Source organism: Strongylocentrotus purpuratus, unplaced genomic scaffold (genome assembly GCF_000002235.5).
Source record: "Strongylocentrotus purpuratus isolate Spur 01 unplaced genomic scaffold, Spur_5.0 spur5_scaffold_18, whole genome shotgun sequence".
In the NCBI taxonomy this organism is placed as follows: Eukaryota; Metazoa; Echinodermata; class Echinoidea; order Camarodonta; family Strongylocentrotidae; genus Strongylocentrotus; species Strongylocentrotus purpuratus.
The window spans coordinates 12,602,706-12,626,366 of record NW_022145603.1 but is presented as its reverse complement, the minus strand read 5'-3'; the positions used below and the strand labels follow the sequence as shown (position 1 = coordinate 12,626,366).

At 38.3% G+C, this 23,661-nt stretch overlaps 1 protein-coding gene across 2 annotated transcripts; it reads left to right on the top strand.

Annotated features, from left to right (window-relative positions):
- The first annotated feature begins 786 nt into the window (after positions 1-786).
- On the top strand, positions 787-22,740 carry LOC576724 (solute carrier family 45 member 3). 2 transcript variants are annotated; one of them, XM_030989220.1, is made up of 4 exons: positions 787-1,005; positions 14,909-16,667; positions 20,091-20,356; positions 22,356-22,740. In XM_030989220.1, exons 2-4 carry the CDS (start codon positions 15,557-15,559, stop codon positions 22,560-22,562), a joined length of 1,584 nt encoding a protein of 527 aa, XP_030845080.1. In that variant the 5' UTR covers positions 787-1,005; positions 14,909-15,556; the 3' UTR covers positions 22,563-22,740. The 2 variants fall into 2 exon arrangements, with proteins under 2 accessions (XP_030845080.1, XP_030845081.1); XM_030989221.1 differs by lacking the exon at positions 787-1,005 and adding an exon at positions 1,049-1,188.
- The last annotated feature ends 921 nt before the right edge of the window (positions 22,741-23,661 follow it).

Below are 23,661 nucleotides of genomic sequence, written 5' to 3'. Positions count from 1 at the left end.
TATTAGAGAAAGAAGAGGATTCGTTGTATACTGTTCTCGACTCTTAATTAATCCTTTTTCTTCCTACGTCCTCTTCCTTTCTTCTTTCTCTCTCTTTCTCTTTTTTGGGGCGGCGGTTTTTTTTTTTGGGGGGGGGGGCGACCGCGCCCACTGCCCCCTGGCTACGCGCCTGTATCCTCTCTGGCTCTTATTATCTCTCTCTTCCACTCTCTACTTTTTTTTTGCACTTTTGCGCTTCGCGCTTAACATTTAGCTCTTTGCTTTTTAACGCTGCGGCTTTGCATTTCTATGATGCTGTTATTTGATTGAATAAATTGAATAAATTCATCAATTCCTGATGAAGCCGTTTGAGCGAGAATTCAATAAATTTATTTTTGTCTCATATGCGGTTGTCTCATTTACTTCGTTTTCTATTTATATATGTATGTATTATTGATGGCCAGTCTTGCGAATAATAACCATATGAAGTCGGATCAAGAACACAAATACGAAGAAAACGAAAGAACTGTGAAATTTGATATGTACAAAAGGCATAGAGAGTTGTCCACAAATGATGTCATCAAATTGAATATCGCCCTCTAGTGACTAGTCATTTCAAAAAGCTTTAACTTCCTTATTACTTGCCCGATTTTATGATTTTATTCAAATATCTTAAACTTGGATAAAAGTAACTTAGTATGAACGTTTTGGTTCCGTAACAATTTTATACCCATCGCTTCATCCGCACACTAGAGATTTCAATCACGCGCCCTCTATCTAAACGTAAACGAGTACGGTTTCCGGCTGTACCGGCGCATCATAACAACAAACAACATGGTACCCGTACATCTCGCCACGTATCTATTGACCAGCTATAAATACCAGCCTAAGCAAAAAATGGTCCTCTTAATGGAAAACCGATGAAGATCGAACACTTAAAAATATCATCAGGAGAATTGCCGACGGTTTATACTAGGTTCTGCAGTCTTATTCTTACAGTTAGACAGCTCAGCTAGCAAGTGGCAGGTACGTACACAGTATATATCTACACGCGTCGCAGACGACAAGACCAATCGAGTGGCGGGGCCCTTGCCCTTGTGCTGGGCCTGGGGGCTGGGGTTATCATCTTCGACGGACACCCGACGAGCGAGATCGAGATACAGATGATTACAGGTGCAAGTTAGGGTTACAGTCCTTCAAAATAGTGAGGTAGACTAAATTTTCACTGACTGGTTTAGAATTTTTAATATGCACCCGGTAATCGGCATGCACTGCAGCTGCACTGCACTGCCATGGGCCTAAGTTAGCTATTCAACTATATTGGAGACCATTTGAATAGCCTACCAGCTAGATAGACCGAAAGCTTCAGTCTCTATAATCGTCGGTTGTTCCACTGAGACTACGTCTGGCTCCACTAGACCTCCGGTTATAGAGACTGAACGACTGCCTATGCCAGCCTGTGTTGAACTTATTCCGCTAGATTTTAGCCGCTAGGCCCCTCCCACAAACTTGCCACGGCCGTATTGTTATGCCCCCAAAATCCCCCAAAATGTCATTTTACCTCGTTCATTTCCAATTTTAAATTAGGCCTAGGCTATAATACATCGGTTCCACTTACTAACTTGATTGATATAATCCGTTTAATGGTCCCTTTTAAGGAAATTATCGGTCAAAATCGACATCCATGTTGAAAATCTTGCAAGCCGTGTTAAACTCTCGCTGCCGTCAATCTCATCCCTTCTAGTTTACGCCGAAGGCAAAATGATTATGAAGGAAAAACTGTGATAACGCCATTACGAACGTGTAGATGGCGCACAGTTTTTCCTTCATAATCATTTTGCCTTCGGCGTAGACTAGAAGGGATGAGATTGACGGCAGCGAGAGTTTAACACGGCTTGCAAGATTTTCAACATGGATGTCGATTTTGACCGATAATTTCCTTAAAAGGGACCATTAAACGGATTATATCAATCAAGTTAGTAAGTGGAACCGATGTATTATAGCCTAGGCCTAATTTAAAATTGGAAATGAACGAGGTAAAATGACATTTTGGGGATTTTGGGGGCATAACAATACGGCCGTGGCAAGTTTGTGGGAGGGGCCTAGCGGCTAAAATCTAGCGGAATAAGTTCAACACAGGCTGGCATAGGCAGTCGTTCAGTCTCTATAACCGGAGGTCTAGTGGAGCCAGACGTAGTCTCAGTGGAACAACCGACGATTATAGAGACTGAAGCTTTCGGTCTACCTACCAGCATGACCAGGCTTAGACCGAAAGCTTCAGTCTCTATAATCGTCGGTTGTTCCACTGAGACTACGTCTGGCTCCACTAGACCTCCGGTTATAGAGACTGAACGATCGCCTATACCATCGTATGTTGAAGATATCACGGCTAGATTTTAGCCGCTAGGCCCCTCCCACAAACATGACAAACTTGCCACGGCCGTATTGTTATGCCCCCAAAATCCCCCAAAATGTCATTTTACCTCGTCCATATCCAATTTTAAATTAGGCCTAGGCTATACTACATCGGTTCCACTTACTAACTTGATTGAAATCGAAGGCAAAATGATTATGGAGGAAAAACTGTGCGCCATCTACACGTTCGTAATGGCGTTATCACAGTTTTTCCTTCATAATCATTTTGCCTTCGGCGTAGACTAGAAGGGATGAGATTGACGGCAGCGAGAGTTTAACACGGCTTGCAAGATTTTTAACATGGATGTCGATTTTGACCCATAATTTCCTTAAAAGGGACCATTAAACGGATTATTTCAATCAAGTTAGTAAGTGGAACCGATGTATTATAGCCTAGGCCTAATTTAAAATTGGATATGGACGAGGTAAAATGACATTTTGGGGGATTTTGGGGGCATAACAATACGGCCGTGGCAAGTTTGTCATGTTTGTGGGAGGGGCCTAGCGGCTAAACTCTAGCCGTGATATCTTCAACATACGATGGTATAGGCGATCGTTCAGTCTCTATAACCGGAGGTCTAGTGGAGCCAGACGTAGTCTCAGTGGAACAACCGACGATTATAGAGACTGAAGCTTTCGGTCTAGACCAGGCTATGCAAATGTGATCTTTTGATGGGCTGATTAGATTTTTGTTTCATGATTTGTAATTGTATTGGATGAGAAGAATGGCATTGTTATCTTTCATTTCATACTAAACTTTCTAGATCTATGATTTATGTTTTCAGCAGTTTGTTTTGCTGCAAGAGCTTTGTTTATTGCCATTATGTAGTCTACCCTAATCTCGCATTCAGGAAGAGAAAAAAGGTATAATCTAGACTCTCTCTCTCTGTTGTTGTCCCTCGGCTTTTCGGAGATCAGCGAGTTTATCGCAATCGAAGTAGTAGGCAGCTGTAAATATGTTATAAAATCCTTAGTTGGTGGATATGGAGTGCAGGCGATGGGCATGAATTTTGTAAAGATCGTGAAGTGTCATCTTTAAAATAGAATCATTGAGTGTGGGGAAGGGATGGATCACAAGGCAAGAGAATAGCGCAAGTCAGATGGGAGGGGTCCTGGCTGTTGAGCAATGGTGTATTTGGTGCAGAGTCAAGGGCATTATGCAGGAGTCTACTGGCTCTGTCGGTACGGTCTTCCAGTAGGTTGACAGTACTGTAGTCGAGCAGGCAGGAGGCAGCCACAACGTGAACTACGGTATCCTCCTCAAGATTGCAGACAGGACACTTTAGGCCCGTCTTCACTATCTCGAGATTGCCAAATATCCAGCTATTTGAACTATCCCGATCGCAAACTATCCAGCTAATTTGCGTCTTCATGAGACCGAAGTAGCAAATTAGCTGGATAGTTGGTCGGGATAATATCCCAAGATATCTTGGGATAGTTTGCAAAATATCCTACCATTTGGCAAAATATCCAGCTATTTGTCCCGTGCGTCTTCACTAGACCTAGATTCGCAATACACGCTAACGCTGAGCAAAATATCTCGAGCTAATTTTTCAAGGGCGAGTTTCAAGTTTCGAGGTCGAATTTCGAGATAGTGAAGACACGATTTGTTACTTCAGGATTATTTCCCAAATAGCGGGCTATTTGGCAATCTCGAGATATTTGGCAATCTCGAGATGATGAAGATGCGCCTTTTGTGTTTGTTGCTTTCTTAATCTTGGAGAGACGGGTTCGGGTGAGGTAGGTTGATGTGAGGAGCTGTGCTCTTATGGTCAGCGCCTGTCTGATTATTGTGGATTATTGTTGACTCACTAGCCTAGGATGATTGGTTAACATGTGAATTTGCTTTTGGTGAAATTTCAGCGGAATCTATGGATGAGAAATATGTTTTTTTTAAGAGGAATGTGAAATGTCATGCAAAAATGACAGCCCGATAAGCGTTTTTCGCATATTTAAGTCTACATTTTTTGGCGATTCTTTTTGTAATGAATAAGAATCTTTAGGTCACATTTGAGATCACAACTTTTGTATTTACCTGTAAAAACAAAGAAATACAAAGCAATTACATGCAGGATTTCCGGGCGTTTAAAATTGGCATAACTTTCGTATTACTGGGGCTATTAGGATGAATGAGGCATCAAATAAAAGTTCTGTAGTCAATAAATCCAGATCAGTTTGTCACACCTTTGACCCGGAGCAACACCAGGCAATTCCACCCAAATAAATTCAAGCTAATCACTGCCCGTACTGAGCTTTACAAACACTCTTATTTCCCACGGACAGTTGCTGCATGGTACATGCTTCCTCTAGATATCTTGGTTTCTGCAATCAGCAGAAACCTTCCATATTCCATATTCTTGAAACGCCATTGATGACTGAGAATTTTTGTTACTTGCACTCTGCACATAATAGTACACCAACTGACTGCAATGACCAAGAGCACCTTGCCAGACATTTCAACCTTGACGTTATATCCTGACTGATGGATCCTGTCAAGTACCGACGTAGAAGTAGAAGCTAGTAGATGTAAAGCAAGAGCTTGAATTAGCTTGAATTCTGAGATTTAATTTTTTTGTAACATACCTAGTTAATGATGTAGGCTAGGTCTAGATCTAGTCTAGGGTCTAGTACAAGTAGTACTACATGTACATGTACATGTAGTACTCCAGGAAGCTCCAACGCCGACGCCATAGGCTTCGGAGCTTCCTGGAGTTAGTACTACTAGATCTTACATTCTAGGCCCTATTTTGTGTGTATCTTTTGAAATCAAGATTCTGTTGACAGTGTTTCTACAGCTTTCTACTGCTAGCTCGGCACGTAGAACTAGACTAGATCTAGATCTAGTTTAGCTTACAATTAGCGCATGTGCAGATCCGATCTCAGCCTCATTTTCGTAAGTTGGCGCCTAGCCTAGCCCAGGCCACATGGGCCCTTCAGATTGGCTATTGCTGTTCTCCATTCACTCAATGCTCTAAGATATTTGTGCGAGGAGCAAGCTTGCAATTTTCAGTTTTTTTCTATACCAAAATTATGATATTTCAGTTAAACCCTCTTTGTGATTTTTTCATTTCAGTATTTCACTTAAGTTTAAGTTAAAAAAAAACAATTTTTTAAGTTTGAACAATTCTCATTTTCATCATATTTAAGGTTCAAACTGGAAATTTATTCTGAGATGTTCGTTGATTTCGCTATTTTATGTGTCTGCAATGCTGTGTGTGTGTTGGTTACATGTATGTATAAAGTGCGTCACCTGTTTAAAGCAGGACATGTCAAAATCTCTGGTGTGACATAATATTACGTATCATTCAACCAATGGTCCATACAAAATACAATGCCACTTACATGTATTGGTTCATTGAGCGATCATTCATGATGAACTCTTGCATATATTCAACAAAATGTTTGTAAAATGTACTGGTGCATAATTCTTCAAAATGTCAACGAACACAGTCTAGCAAAGAGAAAAGTACTAATCAAAAATATGATTTTTTTAAATTATTATTATTATTATTATTATTTTTTTGTTGTTGTTGTTGTTGTTGTTGTTGTTTTTTTTTTTGGGGGGGGGGGGGGAAGAATTCAGATAAACTGTTGTGGTTGATGCATGTAGCTCCGATGTGTGTATGTAGACTGTAAAGAGTTCAATCCCGACCCCCTTCGAAAAAAAATTGTGTATCGTCTATTAATACTCAGACAGACAATGGAATTGTTATCAGGTTTATTCAAAGGCAAGGATCAAGTGTAAGAGATGTGTAGATTTTGATTAAGAGAAAAGATACAAGTCTTCGCGTTGATAGATCTACATACATGTACATGTACATGTATGAGCATTTACTGAATGAGTATTATTGTTTGTACCCAAAACAAAGTCTGAGGCATGTGCTTTACATTGTTTGAAAATGACAGGTACAGTCAAGTTAATGTCAGTTGAAAAAAATACAGGAATTTTGGGTGTTGTAACTGCCAAAAGCTTTTTGAATTGCTCTTAAAAAGATTTAAAGAGCTCCATGTGATGAAAACAACGACAGGGGTGTTATTTTGAAAGTAATATAATCTCTAATAGTAAACTAATGTAATTGTTATTTAACAAATCAAAATTTAAAAAGGACAGCTCTCAATGTTCGTTGGTTAATGTCTCCACAGAGTCCAAAAAGCAGCAATGTTAAGTGTTTGTTCCACTGCACTTTGATTTTACAAATACAATCACTTTTCTTATTACATGTGTAAGAGATAAAGTTATTTTCAGAATATAACGCCTGGTTCCCCTAAAGTTGAATCATCGCATAATTCAGAGAATTTCATAGTTTCATAGTCGTTCACCGACTTCCCATTGAAACAAGTGTATGAAATTAACATTCCTTTTAAAGGTAAAGACCAGTATTGGAAACGCCCCAATTTCAATAAATGAAATGGAAGCTCTCATTACCAATCATGTGAAAGAATATGTTTTGACTAATACATGATGATAAAAAATTTGCCGGGAAACTGCCTACTAATTCATATATTTTGTAAATTTGTTTCTCTCATGGTCTGTGAGAGATATAGGGTAGTCCCATATACATCTTTCTGTGTATAGTGCTTGTAACTTTACGAAGAATGGGCCAAATTTCTAATCATTTTGATGATTCCAGAACCTTGCAGATGCTAGATGCTAGATGATCAACCTTTTCTGATCGATTCCACAACGTTTCTTTCACAATGCAATCACATGACCATAACTGGTCTTTACCTTTAACTTTTACTTGAACTTGGAGCTTGTAATCCCTTGAAGCAGCCCCTAGAAGCTTTCCTTGGATGACTTATGATTGTTTCGTGAAATGGTTTTTCAATTCAATTCAAGGTTTTATTTCGAAAAACAGTACAATGATGCACATGCTGCAGCTAAAAAGCTGAAATGTATGTGCTTACAATGATCGAGGATACATATAAATAGAAACAAATATCTGGCAGCTTTGGTTGCCAGCTGCTTGCGGGGAGCCTTCCCTCCTGTAGATTTGCGAGCGTATCATATACAGGAGGGAAGGCTCCCCGCAAGCAGCTGGCAACCAAAGCTGCCAGAAAAATATATCTACATTATCGTACAACGAAACCATGAGAGATAACATATTGGTCTGGTTAAAAAGACTGTTCAAATAAAAAAACATAAGGAATTGGGTTTGAATAGAAAAACTTATAACAATCAGTGATTATTATTAAAGAAGATCAATAAAATATGGTATTGCACTTTGTTTAAAACAAGAGGTTCTGCATTTATATATTTACTATACTTGTGTTTATTTTGTAAGGACATGTCAACAGTTTTTCTACCAGTGCCCTGGTTAACACAGAAATCTGGGGGATGTTTCACAAAGTTTAAGATGGATTTAACTGTGGCAGGCCGTTCATGCCACTGTTTGCTCTCACCATTATGCTGGCATTGGTCTCTCAGGGGATGTACAAATCATGGTCACAAATCTACAGGATTTACGTTTTTGGATAATTCATTATTGAAGGAAAAAGTATTATCTAAAGTTCATAATGTTGAGAGCAATCGATGGCATGAATAGCCTGCCATAGTTCGAGTCTAACTTATTTTATAGTCAATCTTAGTCTTTGTGAAACACCCCCCTGTTGTCCAGCCAAACCAAAATGAGCTAAAGAGTAAAGACTGATTTTGTCCATATACATGTAAGGTACATGTACATGTAGCCCAAAACATTTTAACATGTAAACTTGCAATATGTTTCCTTTAAACTTTGTGCTTAATGCTTAATCCTCTTTCACACACGGAGAATTCTCGATGATGTACATGTACAGTATGCATGCTTGGAATCCTGGGATTAAATGAATTGATTTTGTTTTTGTGCTTAATGCTTACATGTATTAAAATGTCTGAATCTTAATCCTCTTTCACACACGGAGAATTCTCGACGTTGTATGCACGCTTGGAATCCTGGGATTAAATGAATTGATTTTTTATATTCAAAATCATTCACACACCAAGCGCCTGCAAACTATCACGATTATTCTGAAAAAGCGCAAGGCTTACTGTGAATTGGATAGCAATGCAAATCGGTTAGTGAAATTATTCTGTCCACACAGTGCACGTATGCCAAAAAACACTAATATTGGATCGCGATGCAAAAATTGTTTTTAAATCGTTACTTTTGTCTGTAGATGTGAACGCCCCTAGTCATTCCACATGTTATGGTTTTGGCACAATAAGTTTTGATTTAGAGCCATTTTAAAGAAACGGTATGCCAGATACAATGTAGATAGGGCACACATTTCTGCAAATAATGCATCCATTTTCGTTTGATGCTATATGTACATGTAGGAACTGAAAAAAAATGAATATATCTTTGTCCTTATGAATCCTTATGAAAGGCCTTAACCGCTTTTGGCCATTGCAAGATAATGTTTTGGCCTCTCTAAAAATCAAAAGTTTGTGGTCATTTTTTTGTTTTTGAAGTCAATTTCCATAAATATGTTACAGGGAATAATTTTCCTGGTATCGCATCGCAATTTGCTATGCATTTTTGCATGACTGCTATACAAAATATCTTTTGTGTAGCAGTTTTCTTCCATAGAAATGTACAGAATTTCATTTTAAATATTCATCCATCGGCTGAAATTGCTAATCAAAAAATTTGAGGAAAATTATTCCCTGTGTTAAGTTATTCAGCTTTACATGAAATGTATTAAATTTGTTTTAAATTAGAAGTTTTCATGCTATGTGCAAACAACATGTTATGGACTTTTTTGGCATTTGGCTTGAATATAGTATATAGCGTAATTATAGCGTAATTATAGCGTAATATAGCGTATTTATGCCAAAAGGGCCCTATCCTGCCGTTATTGTAGTGAGCGCCCTTCTGGCATAAAGAAATTTTCTTGTTTCGCCACACCTCTGGTTTGCCAGAAAGCCCCTGCTATAAGGCTACTGAATCATGAAAACTGATTAATTAAAATCTTAGGCAAAATATTTTTGATATCTGAATACAGCTTTCGGTGAAGGATTTTTTTTTTTTAGAGATTGTATATTTAGGACACCTTTTTCGTTGCTTATTTTCATTACAGTCCCGTACCTTGACATCTGCGTACATGTACATGTACTTTATGAGTCAGTCGCATTTCATGCATCCACAGCTACATATAACTTAGACATAGTGATATACTTTCAGTTAATATTCTAGTATATTGTGTCTATTATAGACTAATCAATTTTTTAATGGTGTTTCTGTTGATATTTATTAAATTAAATAGAAATAACGAAATAATCTGTCATTGATAACATTTTTGCTGTGTAGGTTAAGGCCCTTTTGGCATAAGGAAAAAGATCCGATACGTGTTAGGGCCTTTTCAAATTCATAATTATCTTCATAAATAAATCGAAGTTCAACAAGTGAAGCACGTCATATTAAAGAGAATTTTATCTACATGTACAAGGTGATGTTAATATTAACTCAATAACCCCAACAATCAGTTTCAGGCCCTATTGCAGTAAGGCAGACGATATAACAATATTAACAATGTAGAAATAAAAGGAATGTATTTATTGTTGCCAACGTGAGGAACAATTTCATCAATTTAATTACATGTAGCTCTTAAAATAAATCCTTTTCTGTAAGGGTTATTTAATAAAAATAATAATGTTTTAAAAGTCAAAATCGGGGGTGCGGCCTATGCGGCGCTGCGGCCTTATCGCCGGCAAATACGGTATACAGTCACACACATCATTGTTGGAAATTTGATCTTTCACTAACAATTACCGGTATGCTTCTGTGGAAAGCTAAAGATGTAAAACATATTGCAGGTACAGTGTACATGTTTAGTACTAGGTCGGAATTTCTTTGAAATTGCTGCAAAAGGCAGGGTATGTCGGCATTACAAACTGCCGAGTTTAATACTGGTATTGTGTAACCTATCACACAACTGTCAATAAATATGAGTACCAGTAGAATTACATACATGTATATGCTGGCATCCATCTTGACTTCCGAAACCTTGCTCTTAAACTGAGTGATTGTGAAGAGGAGGTTAAATTAGTAAGGTGTAATTCATCTTTCTTTCTTTTATAAAGGCATCGTTTAACAGTGTTAAATTTGAGATGCACGGCCGGCCCTATATGTACAGTGTACGTGGTATCAGTGACTGTGATATGGTGTAATATTGAAGCTCTAAAAAAGTTGCGCTTCAATTCAAAATGGTTATTAAAGGTACTATGTCCCATTTGCAGGCCAAAAAATGAAAAAGTTAAATTCAACTTTAGGGCTATATAGCCCAAAAGTAATAGTCTTGATTTTCAGACAATTGTACCGAATGGTCATACGTTTTATGCTGCGCAAAGATTCAATCAGTTTAGTCTTGGTCATCACAAGAAGTGGGTTATTGATGTAGACAAATGCTCATGTACCCTTTACAACTCTTTTCATGTACTGTATGTTATTACCAAAGAAGAAAAAAGCCAGTCAGTCACTCAATAGTGTCTGACAGTGAAGTCTAGCAAGTAAACGGGTTTCCTTGCATAATTTGAATATGAGGACACTGCTAACGTTTACATTTCACAGATAGGACATACATGACATATTCATAATTCCTGCAAAGTTCTACAGAATTTGAGGTTGGCTGCAAAAGGGACATAGTACCTTTAAAGAAGTGCCTCAAAAAATTAAAAATCTTTGAGTGACCGGTTTCACCATATTCATTTTCCCCAATAGACTGTAGTGTTATGAAAACCGTTAGGAAAACACCAGATTTGGTTTTGATTTCCAATCATAATTGTCTTGATAATCAGACAGGCGATCGGCTTGTAAAACTCATGGAGTTCCTGACTGACCTAAAAGTTTATAATTATCATTGCTGCATGAGCTAAATCCAGGATTTTTGTTTCAGAATCTGAAACAAACTTTAATACCGGATCCTAATAAAAGATGATGCATAACAGACCCATAATGAAATGGAATAGAATCAATAGATAGAAAGAAACCAAGAAAGATGATTTACACTGAAAAATTTCTTCCTTTTTTTAACACTTTACAGTTCATGTCAAAATTGTTTTGTTGAATGCAAATTGTTGGAGGCTGTTTGAAAACATGTACAAGGTACTAAAAGAGTAGATTTGAAAAGTACCATGACATTTTTTTAGCTCCTTTTGTTATCTAGTCTTTGCAGAATTAGATCTTTTAAAGATACAAATTAGCCTCTCATGTACAAAAAAGAGGAAGTAAATGTTGGACTTGTTTGAGACAGTTAGGTGATCAAAGTGTGCAAGGTAGTCTACATTTAGGAGTATTTACACTGTATTAGCCAAAAGCATTGTTTTTTCTCACGTTCCATTTTTTTGTGGAAGTTGCTACATGTATATATAGGCAACTACCCATATTAAAACAGGATGAAAAAAAAAAATCCAAATCCAAAAATCCACCTCTGGAGTTTGGTTTTTTGAAAAGCTAGCTGGCTGAAACTCCGCCAGTTTTCGCAGGGTACATGTATATGTGAATTATTCAATTTTTCGCCCACGTTAATCTCCTCCCTCAGCGACAAGTAGTGCATGCGCACAACTCACCAAAAAAAAAGCCACAACAAAACAAAAACGAAACATAACAAAACAAAGAATTAACAGTTTTAACATCAACAGGTATTTTGTTTGTCCAGTTGTGTAAAAAAGGAATTAAATCGTTCAAATGAGTTTTACTGCAATTTCAATGGGCCTATTGTGTATACCGTAAGTTTACACCTAGAAAATTGCTAATTATTTAAAAAATCATATATGAACAGTAAATTATTATACATCTTATGAAAGAGTGTTTTATCCAAAATCATTTGGTACCATTTTTGTGTGGTATGTGTTCACGCTTGGATGAACAGGTGGCATTGTTTGCGAGAGTGCAAAAATCGACTTGCGCCAAAGTGATGCCTTCAGTATGTATTATGTTGGGATAAGCGGAGTGAGAGAATGGATTGAATGTATCAAATGAAATACATTGGATATTTTTTTGGCAAAGGGCAAAGTCACACACACGTGCACAAATGATATTTGATATTCGATATTTGATATGTGTGGCATGATTAATTTTGTTATGGGTGTTCTTTGGATCTGCAAAGACCGAATTAATACCCAAATCCCAATTGTTTTTCAAACATCACATAGGCAACTTTGGCGCAAATCGATTTTTGCACTCTCGCAAACATTGTCTCCTGTTCATCCAAGCGTGAACATACACCACACAAAAATGGTACCAAATGATTTGGGATAAAACACTCTTTCATAAGACATATAACAGTTTAATGTTCATCGAGGATTTTTTAAATAATTAGCAATTTTCTAGGTGTAAACTTTTTTTTGACTCACTCTGTATGTGCTTCAGTTTGTCAACAATCTTTCTTTTACAAATTTGTCTACAAACCAGATTTTCATTAATCATATCCACTTCCTTTACTCAGTCCAGAACATTGAATTTGAGTCGATGTCTCAATGATAATCTACTATTACTTGGAAAAGTTGGAATCACTTGTGAAAGCCAGTGTAGGTACAGTAATGTACCATCAAACTCAAAACATTTTTTTCATGGCAACAACAGAATTGAAGATATCTATAGCGCAGTTTGTCCTTGGCAATCTTTTTGGTAAACATACACAAGTCCCCCAATGTAGATACGGTACTGAAATTACATGTACTGGTATATTTATGTGTAATGAATTTCATTGAGGTGCATTCACGTACAAACCTACATTGTAAAGCAAAATCACGTCAAAAAGCAATTTCACGCTAAGGCCAGTTAATATTTGCTTACAACCAAATACTGCACAAATGATCACAGTAATTGATATACTACATGGAGAATAGATAAAAAGGGAGACCCCACAGTCACAAAGGATTCCTGGACCATATCCAGGGGCTCCACGGGGGCTCTTTTAAAGTCTGTATGAGACCTGGGGGGGGAGGGGGGGGGGGGGGGGGAGGGGGGGTATTTCACAAAGATCCTAAGTCGAACTTAACTCTAAGTTGGACTTAAAAATTATGGAGAGCCATCTGTAGCCTTTTATAATAATAATAGCTCGTTCTTATATAGCGCATATATGGTCATTGGATTCAGGCTTATATATTCAGGAATATATTCAAAATCAAAAATCAAGTATTCTAGACTTTTCGTAAATTCCACATCAAGAACATGAAATTTTGTCTCACTTCCATTTAGGCTAATTTCCTACAAGTCCACTACACATTTGATCTTTTAGTTTCATTTCCAGGCGTTCCAATGCCCAGTTTGTCTAATGTCCATTTTGTGTATCGGCCCTTCTGTCCATATGGTCTGATAGTATAATCATCAAATGATTATTATTATGAACGCCTGATAATTATAATTATTGCTGAGTAGAATCGTAATGTGTGTCTTACATTTAAGATATTGGCAAGGGTGACAACAACTGCACTTGTCTTTAATGACAGATATGATTAATTCATCACATGTAAAAATCTATTGCAATTAACTCAGTACTCAAAAGATGAAGGAAATTGTATAATTCTCTTAATAATTCGGAGTTGTCTACTGAACATTATGAACTTGTTCAGAGGTGGACCCAGATTTTGTAAGGGCGAAATAATTCAAATATTTTCTGTTTGTGATGCGTTTGAGATGGATGGAGGACTTGCGATCAATGTGGATCAATTTCAACTCTTTGGTATCGCCCATGACAACCAAACTTCTGGGGCATCTACTGTCTGGAGGCTACATGTGTTATTTTTTGTGAACAAATATCCAGGCAGGGGATTTGTACATTAAAGCTGTAGTACTTACAATGTACATTATCTCAAACCAACAGGCCGGTTATTAAACATACATGTACATGTAGTTTTATGGATGTTTCTTTCCAAGGGACCTTGTGATGAGTTTAATATTCCATTAACCTTATATTAATGAATGAACTGCAGCGCTTGGAATCCTGTCTGCATATATTACATGTTGCTATGTCAGACAAGCCTTGGGCAAGTTTTCAGGTTATCAAGTTCCTTTGCTTTAAAAGTATGCATAATATTTGAATGTATTGGTTACCGGTCTACAGTGTATTAGCCACCAATGGAAATATTTTCTTGAATCCAAGAGGCTGTTCACACCGCAATGAGCGCAGTCTATCGTAGCACCCCCTTTTTTCTAGCGCGCGCTAGACCGCGCTATCTCTCGTGGACCACCCCCAAGAGGTGCTCCAGTGGCACGCCGTTTTGGCTTGCCGTGGCTCGCTGTTTGGCGGACCGAAACGACGTTGTAACTTCCAAACCACAGAGATAGCGCGGTCTAGCGCGCGCTATCTCTGCCGGTGTGAACAGCCTCCAAGTTGGGTGAATACTTGACATACATGTACAGTATATGTCATTTACCTCTTTTCTTTGATAAACACCTCCCTGTTGCACTTTGCTTCTCCTCTCCTTATCTGTATCTCATGAAATCTTCCTTAATCATTTAAGTGATAAACAAGAACTGTTTATGTAAATATTTACATTTTGGTTTCCCTTTCCTTTGTCTTGTTCATACAGATCTGTTGCAAACATTGATGCCTGGACATCTCATCTTGCAGTTGGGCGATACATTGTTCATGCACCTGAGTGATTGACCCTACAACAGTGAACTCTTGGTCACATGTACCGGTACGCCTGTACATGTACTTTGGTGAAAAAGATCACGTAGCATGTACTTGTATGTAAGATGTTGTCTTCAAAAGAGACTGTTGCACCACTTTAGAAGATGACCTTGTACCAATAGAAGATGACCTTGTACAACTTAAGAAGATGACCTTGTACCACAGTTGTCTGACTTTCTGGACACACTGTAGTCTATGTGCTCTGAAGATATGGCCAGCCACACAAATTTTGAATTCTTGAATACATGTGAAGACGGTGCATACACTGTGTGTTCGCTAAAATCCTGCAGTATTAAAAGGCTGTGCCTGTATTTCAAGAGAGAAGCTAAAGTCATTATTGATCCTACACAAAGGGAAAGATGAATATTTAATTATTTGAACAGAGATGACAAGATCAATTTTGAAGCAAAAAGAAAAAATCAATATTTATTTATTACAGAAGATATATTTTGGCAAACTTTTATTTATTGACATGCTCAATTTGATTTTTAAAAGTCTTTGAATTAAGTTTATTCTATTTTTGAGTGGAAGAATTATTGACAAGATGGGTTCCGTTGTAACTGACAACTCGATCTTCAGCTATCGGTATTTGACGATGGTGAACCTGATAACGTTAGGAACCGAACTCTGCTCGTCTGCGGCCTTCAGCTATCTCCCTCCCCTACTGCTCGAAGCTGGCTTCTCAGAAAGCGGGATGAGCACCGTCATGGCCATGGGACCGTTCCTGGCGCTGTTTCTGCTCCCTGTAATGGGTACGTCAAGTGATCGTTGCCAAAGTCGGTTTGGGCGTCGTCGACCTTACATCGCCGTACTCTCACTAGGAATCATCGTTTCGCTGACCCTTCTTCCAAACACGAAACTGATCACTGCCTACTTCACCCCCTACTTCACCCCCTACTTCCCGGAGAAGCAATTCGGCTTGATCGTTCTAGCAGCATGTGTGATTCTTCTAGACTTCTGCTCTCAGGTATGCTACACGCCCATCGAGTCACTCCTGTCGGACCCCTGCAAAACGGAAACCCAACGTAACCGCAGCTTCGGAATATTCTCGCTGATGATGTCATTGGGTGCGTGTCTAGGGTACTGGATTGTGTCAGTTAATTGGAGCGAAACTGTCCTGGGTTTTTACTTGGGAGGACACGAAAGAACGTTGTTCTCTCTACTGCTCATCCTGTTCACATTCTGTTTTATTCTATCGACTTACATTGCGCGCGATCCTCCATTACTTGATGCTTCACTCGAAGACATCATCGAAGTGAACTCTGCCAACCCTCATACAGCTCTGAACGGAAAGCCAGTACTAAAGCCTGCAAATGGTTCCACCATTGCATCAGTACCTTTTATGGTATCAGCAACTCAGAAGACTCTCTCCTATCGTGTCCCCTCCAGGATATGCATTCGTGTGAAGTCCATGTGCTCGTCTCTTTTCGCCTGCATTCCTAGACCAAAGATTGACCTCAGCCCCATTAAGGGCACTCTTGAGGGCATAAGGACGATGCCAAAGGCTATGAAGATGCTCTGGATGGCTCACCTAATGACGAGCACAGCAGTGATGGGTTTTCGCTTATATTTCACGGACTACATGGGCGAATCGATATTCAGTGGCAATCCCGAAGCAGTTGACGGCTCTCTTGTCAAAAGAGCTTATGAAGAAGGTAAGAAAGTCTATGATTGTTTTCTGTCTTTTAAGGCTCTGGAGCCAGTTTCTTGAAACCATTGTAACATCTTAGATATCATATAGAAATGCATCTCATTCTAAAAGGCCCCCCCCCCCCCTTCACAAAAAAAAAAGATGTTGTATTGCCCTTTGTGTCCGACCCAAAAATCTTGAAATCTATGGTCGGCTTTTAATTTTTTTTACCGTTTATTTTTGAGAGAAAAAATATTAAAGCATTAAAAACTGAGAAATATCAGCCCAAAGAGGGAGAAAAAAAAAGGAAAATATTTCTGACCGACCGACCGACCCATGTTTTGGCCATTTTTTGTTGTTTTAGGCCTAACAAATGTTTCAAGGGGATGCCGATGTTGAAGAAGTAAGACATTGGGGAGGAATCAGCTCCCTAGTAGTCCCTTGGTGCTTTCGTGCACCAGATTTCACAACAAAAGGGTAGTCTTTGAGGATGTTTATAGATACCTAAAATCCAAGTCCACCCTGGCATCAAGTTGGCTTTTATCATTAAAAAACAGAAAATGAGAGATCAGTGAAAATTTCAGGAAAAACTAAAGCATGTACACGTTACACAATACATTACAATTAAAACAAAATGATCTACATGTATGGTAGTTATTCCCTCATTCCAGTACAATTTTGAATTTAGAGTGACCCTGTAAAATTGTTAATTGTCCAATGTTTGCATACAAACATTCATTATTGAAAAATGGTAAAGTGGATATTTATTTATCTATTTATTCATTTTATCTTTATTTCATTTCTTTGTGTGTTTGTTTCTCGCTGTCTGTTTTTGTCTCAATGTGGAAAGGGGTGTGAAGAAAGATTTAGGAAAGCTGCTGGCAATGAGCTAATCCCATCTAGATTCTAGACTAAGGATAATTAATCCCCTCTCTCATTGCCTATTAATTTATAACACAGGTGCAAGCTTATAGCCAATCCATACAAAAATTATTAACAAGGATACTTAATAATACATACATCATATAAGGTCTAGATTTCTCAGTTTTCTTTTAGATTAAGTTGAGTTCTGGTCATGCGATTGCATTGTGAAAGAAAAAGTGTGGAATGGATCAGAAAAAGTCAAACATTTTTGTAGCATGCAAGGATTGGTGTCTACTGCAAGGTTCTGGAGTCATTAAAATCATAATAAATTTGGCCCAGTCTTGGTAAAGTGACAAGCACTGTACACAGAAAGATGTACTAGTACTACACAAATGATGTCGGGGCTACATGTATATGTAGTACACCTTGATTTCCGTATCTTGCTATGACCATTACAGGCAACCAGTATACATTTTCTAACAAAATTGTTTGGCAAATGACATTTATTTGTTATCTTGAACATTGAGTGTAAGTTTTGTTTCATTCTGTGAGAATTCATTTTTTTTTTACCAGAAGTCAAGTTTATCTTTAAAGCCCCACTGCACTACTTATAGCTACTCGCGCCCTTATTTTATAGCAAACCCATGCCTAATCGGTGACCATTGGTCCCTCATGGTCCCCCTTTTCTTATGTAATTGAGAGCTGGTTTGATGAGATAACCACCTGTCAGTGACCATGCAGAGAGGTCTAATCCCTCCTGGCCAAACTAGTGCAGAGGGGCTTTAAAAGTCTAAGGGTGCGTTAAGTCAACACTTTTTCAACCTAGAATCATAGTTTTCAAAGAGGTTTAGTGCAATTTCATGTTGATTCTTTTAAAAACTACCTGTACATCATGTATGAAAGAGTGGAAACTACATGTACAAATGCTTAAAGGTAAAGACCAGTATTGGAAATGCCCCAATTTCAACAAATGAAATGGAAGCTCTCATTACCAATCATGTGAGAGAATATGTTTTGACTAATGATGATAAAAAATTTGCCGGGAAACCGCCTACTAATTTGGTAAATTTGTTTCTCTCATGGTCTGTGAGAGATATAGGGTAGTCCCATATACATCTTTCTGTGTATACATGTAGTGCTTGTAACTTTACGAAAAATGGGCCAAATTTCTTATCATTTTGATGATTCCAGAACCTTGCAGATGCTAGATGATCAACCTTTTCTGATCGATTCCACAACGTTTCTTTCACAATGCAATCGCATGACCATAACTGGTCTTTACCTTTAACCCTGTATTATTTTATTTTGCTTAACCCTGTACTATACACTGTAGGTGGGGTTAGGGGGGGGGGGGTCTAAGCCCTACCTATAGTCGGGGGTTAAGCCTATTCCACTTTCTGTTCAGACTCGTATTTTCCAAAGTGGGCTAGCCCCACCTATTGTACGGGGTCAACTAACCCTGCAAAATAGCAGGGCTAACCCCGCAATTGTGGTGCTAACTCCTGCTAACCCCGCAATTGGGGTGCTAAGCAAATGAACAAAAAACAGTCTGGGGTTAAGGATAGTACGGGCTAAGCAAAGTACGGGGTTAAGCAAAACCAGTGTGAAAAGAGTATGAGCTGCTGTGGATTTTTATTGTTTGATGGTGATCATGCGTCAAGTCATAAGAACATATCAAGGATAGTCAATGTTTAAAAAATGCAGTGGGGGATCGAGAATTGAGCAATTTACTCCACAAATTTCTGAGAAGAAAAGGCTATCCTGCTGAATTTTAGGATGCCTTTCAAATAAATTGACCACCCCCCCCCCCCCCCCCCCCCCCCCCCCCCCCCCCACAACAACAAAAAAGGATTATGAAAGAAACAAACTACTGTAGCTCGGACGGGCGCAAATTAGCCCGCTATTTCCCAAACACCAGGATATTTTGGAACAACACCAAGATTTCCTGGGATATTTTCTCGACCAAATATCCGGCTAATTGCAAATACAGGCTGATGAAGACGCAAATTAGCTGGATAATTCGGTCGAGAAAATATCCTGAGAAATCTGGAATATGATTGGGATAGTTTAGAATAGCGGGTTATTTGGCAAACTCGAGCCGATGAGGACAGGCCTCCTGATCACAACTTGTTATCTATCATATCTCTGTACTAAAGAGATAGGAATCTGTGGACTTGGGATTAATCTAGAAGATTCTAAAATCCGATGCAAAATGTTTATGTTTCTGTAAATTTCCTCTGTCCAGTATTTGAATTATTCATTCTCAAATCTCAAATTTCTGTTTTAATACTAAAAACAGATGGCTGTCTTATATTTAAAATGAAATTTATAAATCGCATGTAAATATAAACAGTACTTGTTCAGTTCTCAATTGATATATTTTAATGTATTACCTACATGTACATGTTCACGTACAGTTTGTCCTTTTATGTCATTTTACTCTGTGAATTGAACGACTTCAGCTCTTAGCTGCATGTTTGATGATTATAAAAAAAAAATCCAATTTAACCATAGTAATAGAATTTAAATTTAATCTTAATTTAGCCCTCTTTTCTCTTGTTTTCTCCTTCTCTTCCTCCTCAAGGTATTCGTATGGGAAGTTTTGGTCTCCTGCTGCATAGCATCATCTCCGCCGTGTTCTCACTCGTCATAGGGGCCGTTATCACCCGGTGGGGGGCTGTTCGCACCTACCTGTTTGGCATGGTGCTGTTCACATGTGCAACCTTCGTCATGCTCTTCATGGACGGTATCGTGTTCACACTGCTCCTAGCCAGCCTGACCGGCTTCGCCAATGCTACTATCACCACAGTTCCGTACACGTTGCTGACGGGGTACCATCAGAAAAAAGAAGTGAGTTTCAGTTGACGTGTATACCGTAAATCCAGATACTTTAAAGGCTGGCTGTACTTGTTTGGCCGGAAGTGATTAGACCACACAGCGTGGTCAATGACAGGTGGCTATCTCATCAACTCTGCTCTTAATTAACATAAGAAAAAGAGGATCATGGGGGACCGATGGTCACCGACTAGGCATTGTTTTCTATATAGAGGGAGCAAGTAGCTACAAGTAGGACAGTGGGGCTTTAAAGGGGGAGTCCACCAAAATACAAACAGATAGATAACAATGTTAGAAATAATGTCTACAAAGTCACAGAAACTGCAGAATCCGATAACACAGTATTACTTGAAATAAAGTAGACACCCTAACACCAAGTCACACCACAGTCTGTGGAATGCAACCTGTCATAATGAATCTACAATGTAGTTTTAACACCAGGGGGGTGTTTCACAAAGATCCTAAGTAGAACTTAACTCTAAGTTGGACTTAAAAATTATGGAAAGCCATTAGCGACTTTGAAAATATTTTGTAAAAGTTATTTTGAAAGGCATAAATGTTGATTCAAATCATTCATATTTTCTATCATCAAGGAGATTTCATGTTCTTGATGTGGAAGTTATAAAAAAGTCTAAAATACTTGAATTTCTGCTTTTGAATGTATTTCATTTTAAGGCTTCAATGGCTGTCCATAATTTTTAAGTCTAACTTAGTGTTAAGTTCTACTTAGGATCTTTGTGAAACACCCCCCAGAATTGGTTATGGTAGGTATGTCTATAAATTGAGAAGTTTATACTGAAATTGATAATAATTAAAATTAAAAAAGGAAAACACTTGTGACAAATAAAGAATGTACAGTACTTGTAATTGTGATGGGAAAATCACCACAAAATGAAAGTCCCTAGTTGTGCATATTTCAATTTCTTTTCAACATTGCTTGTGTTCACAGTAAGTTTAGTAATGATTATGATATTGACATGGTCTTACACTGTACATTTACTGTAGCTCAGTTTTAACCTGAGGGCTCTGCCATTATTAATGTTTAATATGATTTTTAATTATTAACCTTCCAATGCTACAATGTACACTATGAATTGACATTACAGTGTTGTTTTACATCCATAATCCATACATTACAATCCAATTCCGATGCATTTGAAAGAGGAATTTAGTAGTTGATCACATTTTTCATCACATCTTTTACCACATTTTCTTGCACACAGTGGTTTTAAGCAGGTATTAATTCCTTGAAATGCTTAAAGGTAAAGACCAGTATTGGAAACGCCCCAATTTCAAAAACTGAAATGCAAGCTCTTATTACCAATCATGTGAAAGAATATGTTTTGAATAATACATGATGATAACAATGTTGACGGGAAACCGCCTACTAATTGATATATTTGGTAAATTAGTGTATCTCTTGTCTGTTGAGAGATACAAATGCATGTGTCGCGCACGTGTGTGTAGTCCCATATACATCTTTCTGTGTACAGTGATTCTAACTTTATGAAGACTTGGCCAAATTTCTTATCATTTTGATGATTCCAGAACCTTGCAGTACATCTATGCTAGATGATCAACCTTTTCTGAGCGATTTCACAATGCAATCACATGACCATCTGGTCTTTTATTTAGCAGCCATGCTATAAAATGCTAGGGTAATCGTATGGAGCGCCAGGAGTGTCAAGTTTGACAAACAATCGGCGCTTTACGATAACCCACTATTAATATTATTATTCTCGTTCTATAAAACAGGCCTGAAAATTTCCAGATTTTTTCTTCTCCCGATTTTACCCCTATTTTCCTGATTTTTCCCAATTTTCTCCCAATTTTCTTACTCAAAAGGTGGGAATGTTGTGAAATGCCATTTTTTGTTTTCTTCCCCTGCCCTTTTTTAGGGGATACTCAAGGGGGGGGGGGGGGGGGGGGGGGGTTTTGGTAGTACTCACTATCACCCCTGATGAAATAAGCTCTTTAACATGCTTATCAAAATCTGTTTATCCATCCCTTCTAGTTGTACTACCAAGACAGCGACGATACCGGTGTCCATGGCAAGGGTGCAGATCTGGCCCTCCTAGACAGCGCCTATATCCTCTCTGAAGTTATCTCGTCGTTCGCCTTTGGCATCATCGTCGAGATGACCGAGACGACGGGAGCGTACATAGCATGCTCATTCGCGTGTGGTCTTGTGAGCTGTTTCATGGTACTTAGAATTAAGTAGTACTAAGTCCTTTTATTATATAATACAGTGATGCCAGTTTTCAGGCAGTAGCCTGAATTCGGGCCCTGGCGAGTTATTTACAGACCATAGTTTAGGCTTTTTTTCGTACAAAATAGCTCATTCTAGGTGATTTTCAGGCCTGACCAATTCTTACTGGCATCCCTGATAATAGTGGATGCGAAAAGAGGAAAATGGTACAGAGAGAGAGAAAGAGAAAGATAGTGTAATGAAGAGAAAAGGGGGAGGGATGGAGAGAGAAGGAGGGAGGGGCAGAGAGAGAGAGAGAGAGAAAGAGAAAAAGAATAAACATAGCTGTACAGAAAGAGTGTATGGAAAAGAGGGAAATGGAGAGAGGACGGAGGGACGGATTTGGGGGGGGGGGGGGAGACAGGCAGAAAGAGAAAGATTAATGTAGAGAAGGTAAATATAGAAGTAGATTAATATTACCTATAACCTTGATATTCTTGTGAAAATGAATTCAACTGTATAACACGTTCTTGATCCTGCTTTTTGTCCCTAATTATTTTTGGTAGTAGTTTGTTTATTTGTTTGCAAGTGTTTAGATAGAAATTATGGATATACACTGTAGATGTGTGCAATGTATGAGGTAGACTTTAATTTTTTTGATTTTTTTTGTTTTATTTTGTTGGGGGGGGGGGGGGGGGGCTAAAATATTTGCATTATATAGATTATACATGTATATATACGATGCAATGGCATATGCGTGTCTGACTCTTTCCCTTTGTCCATCTCCATCTCTCTCTCTCTCTCTCTCTCTCACTTCACCTCTTTCTTTCTTGCTCTCTTTTTTTCTCTGTTTGTCTCATGACTAATACCAAACTAGAGGCAAACAAGAGGCAAACAATTTTTCGGCACACCTGTCTTCTATTAATACACCTTTAAAGACCATGTCAGAAGTGAAAAATAAAATAGATGTATTATATATCAAGGAAAGCTGATAAGGCATAGATTACAGTAATATCAATTCCCGGTATATGCTAATTTTGTGTCCGTCAGAGAAGTAACAGCTCTCTGAATACTCAAAATTGGAAGCTATGAAAATCGGAAGTTGTCGACCTAAAACCTAGCTATCGACTTG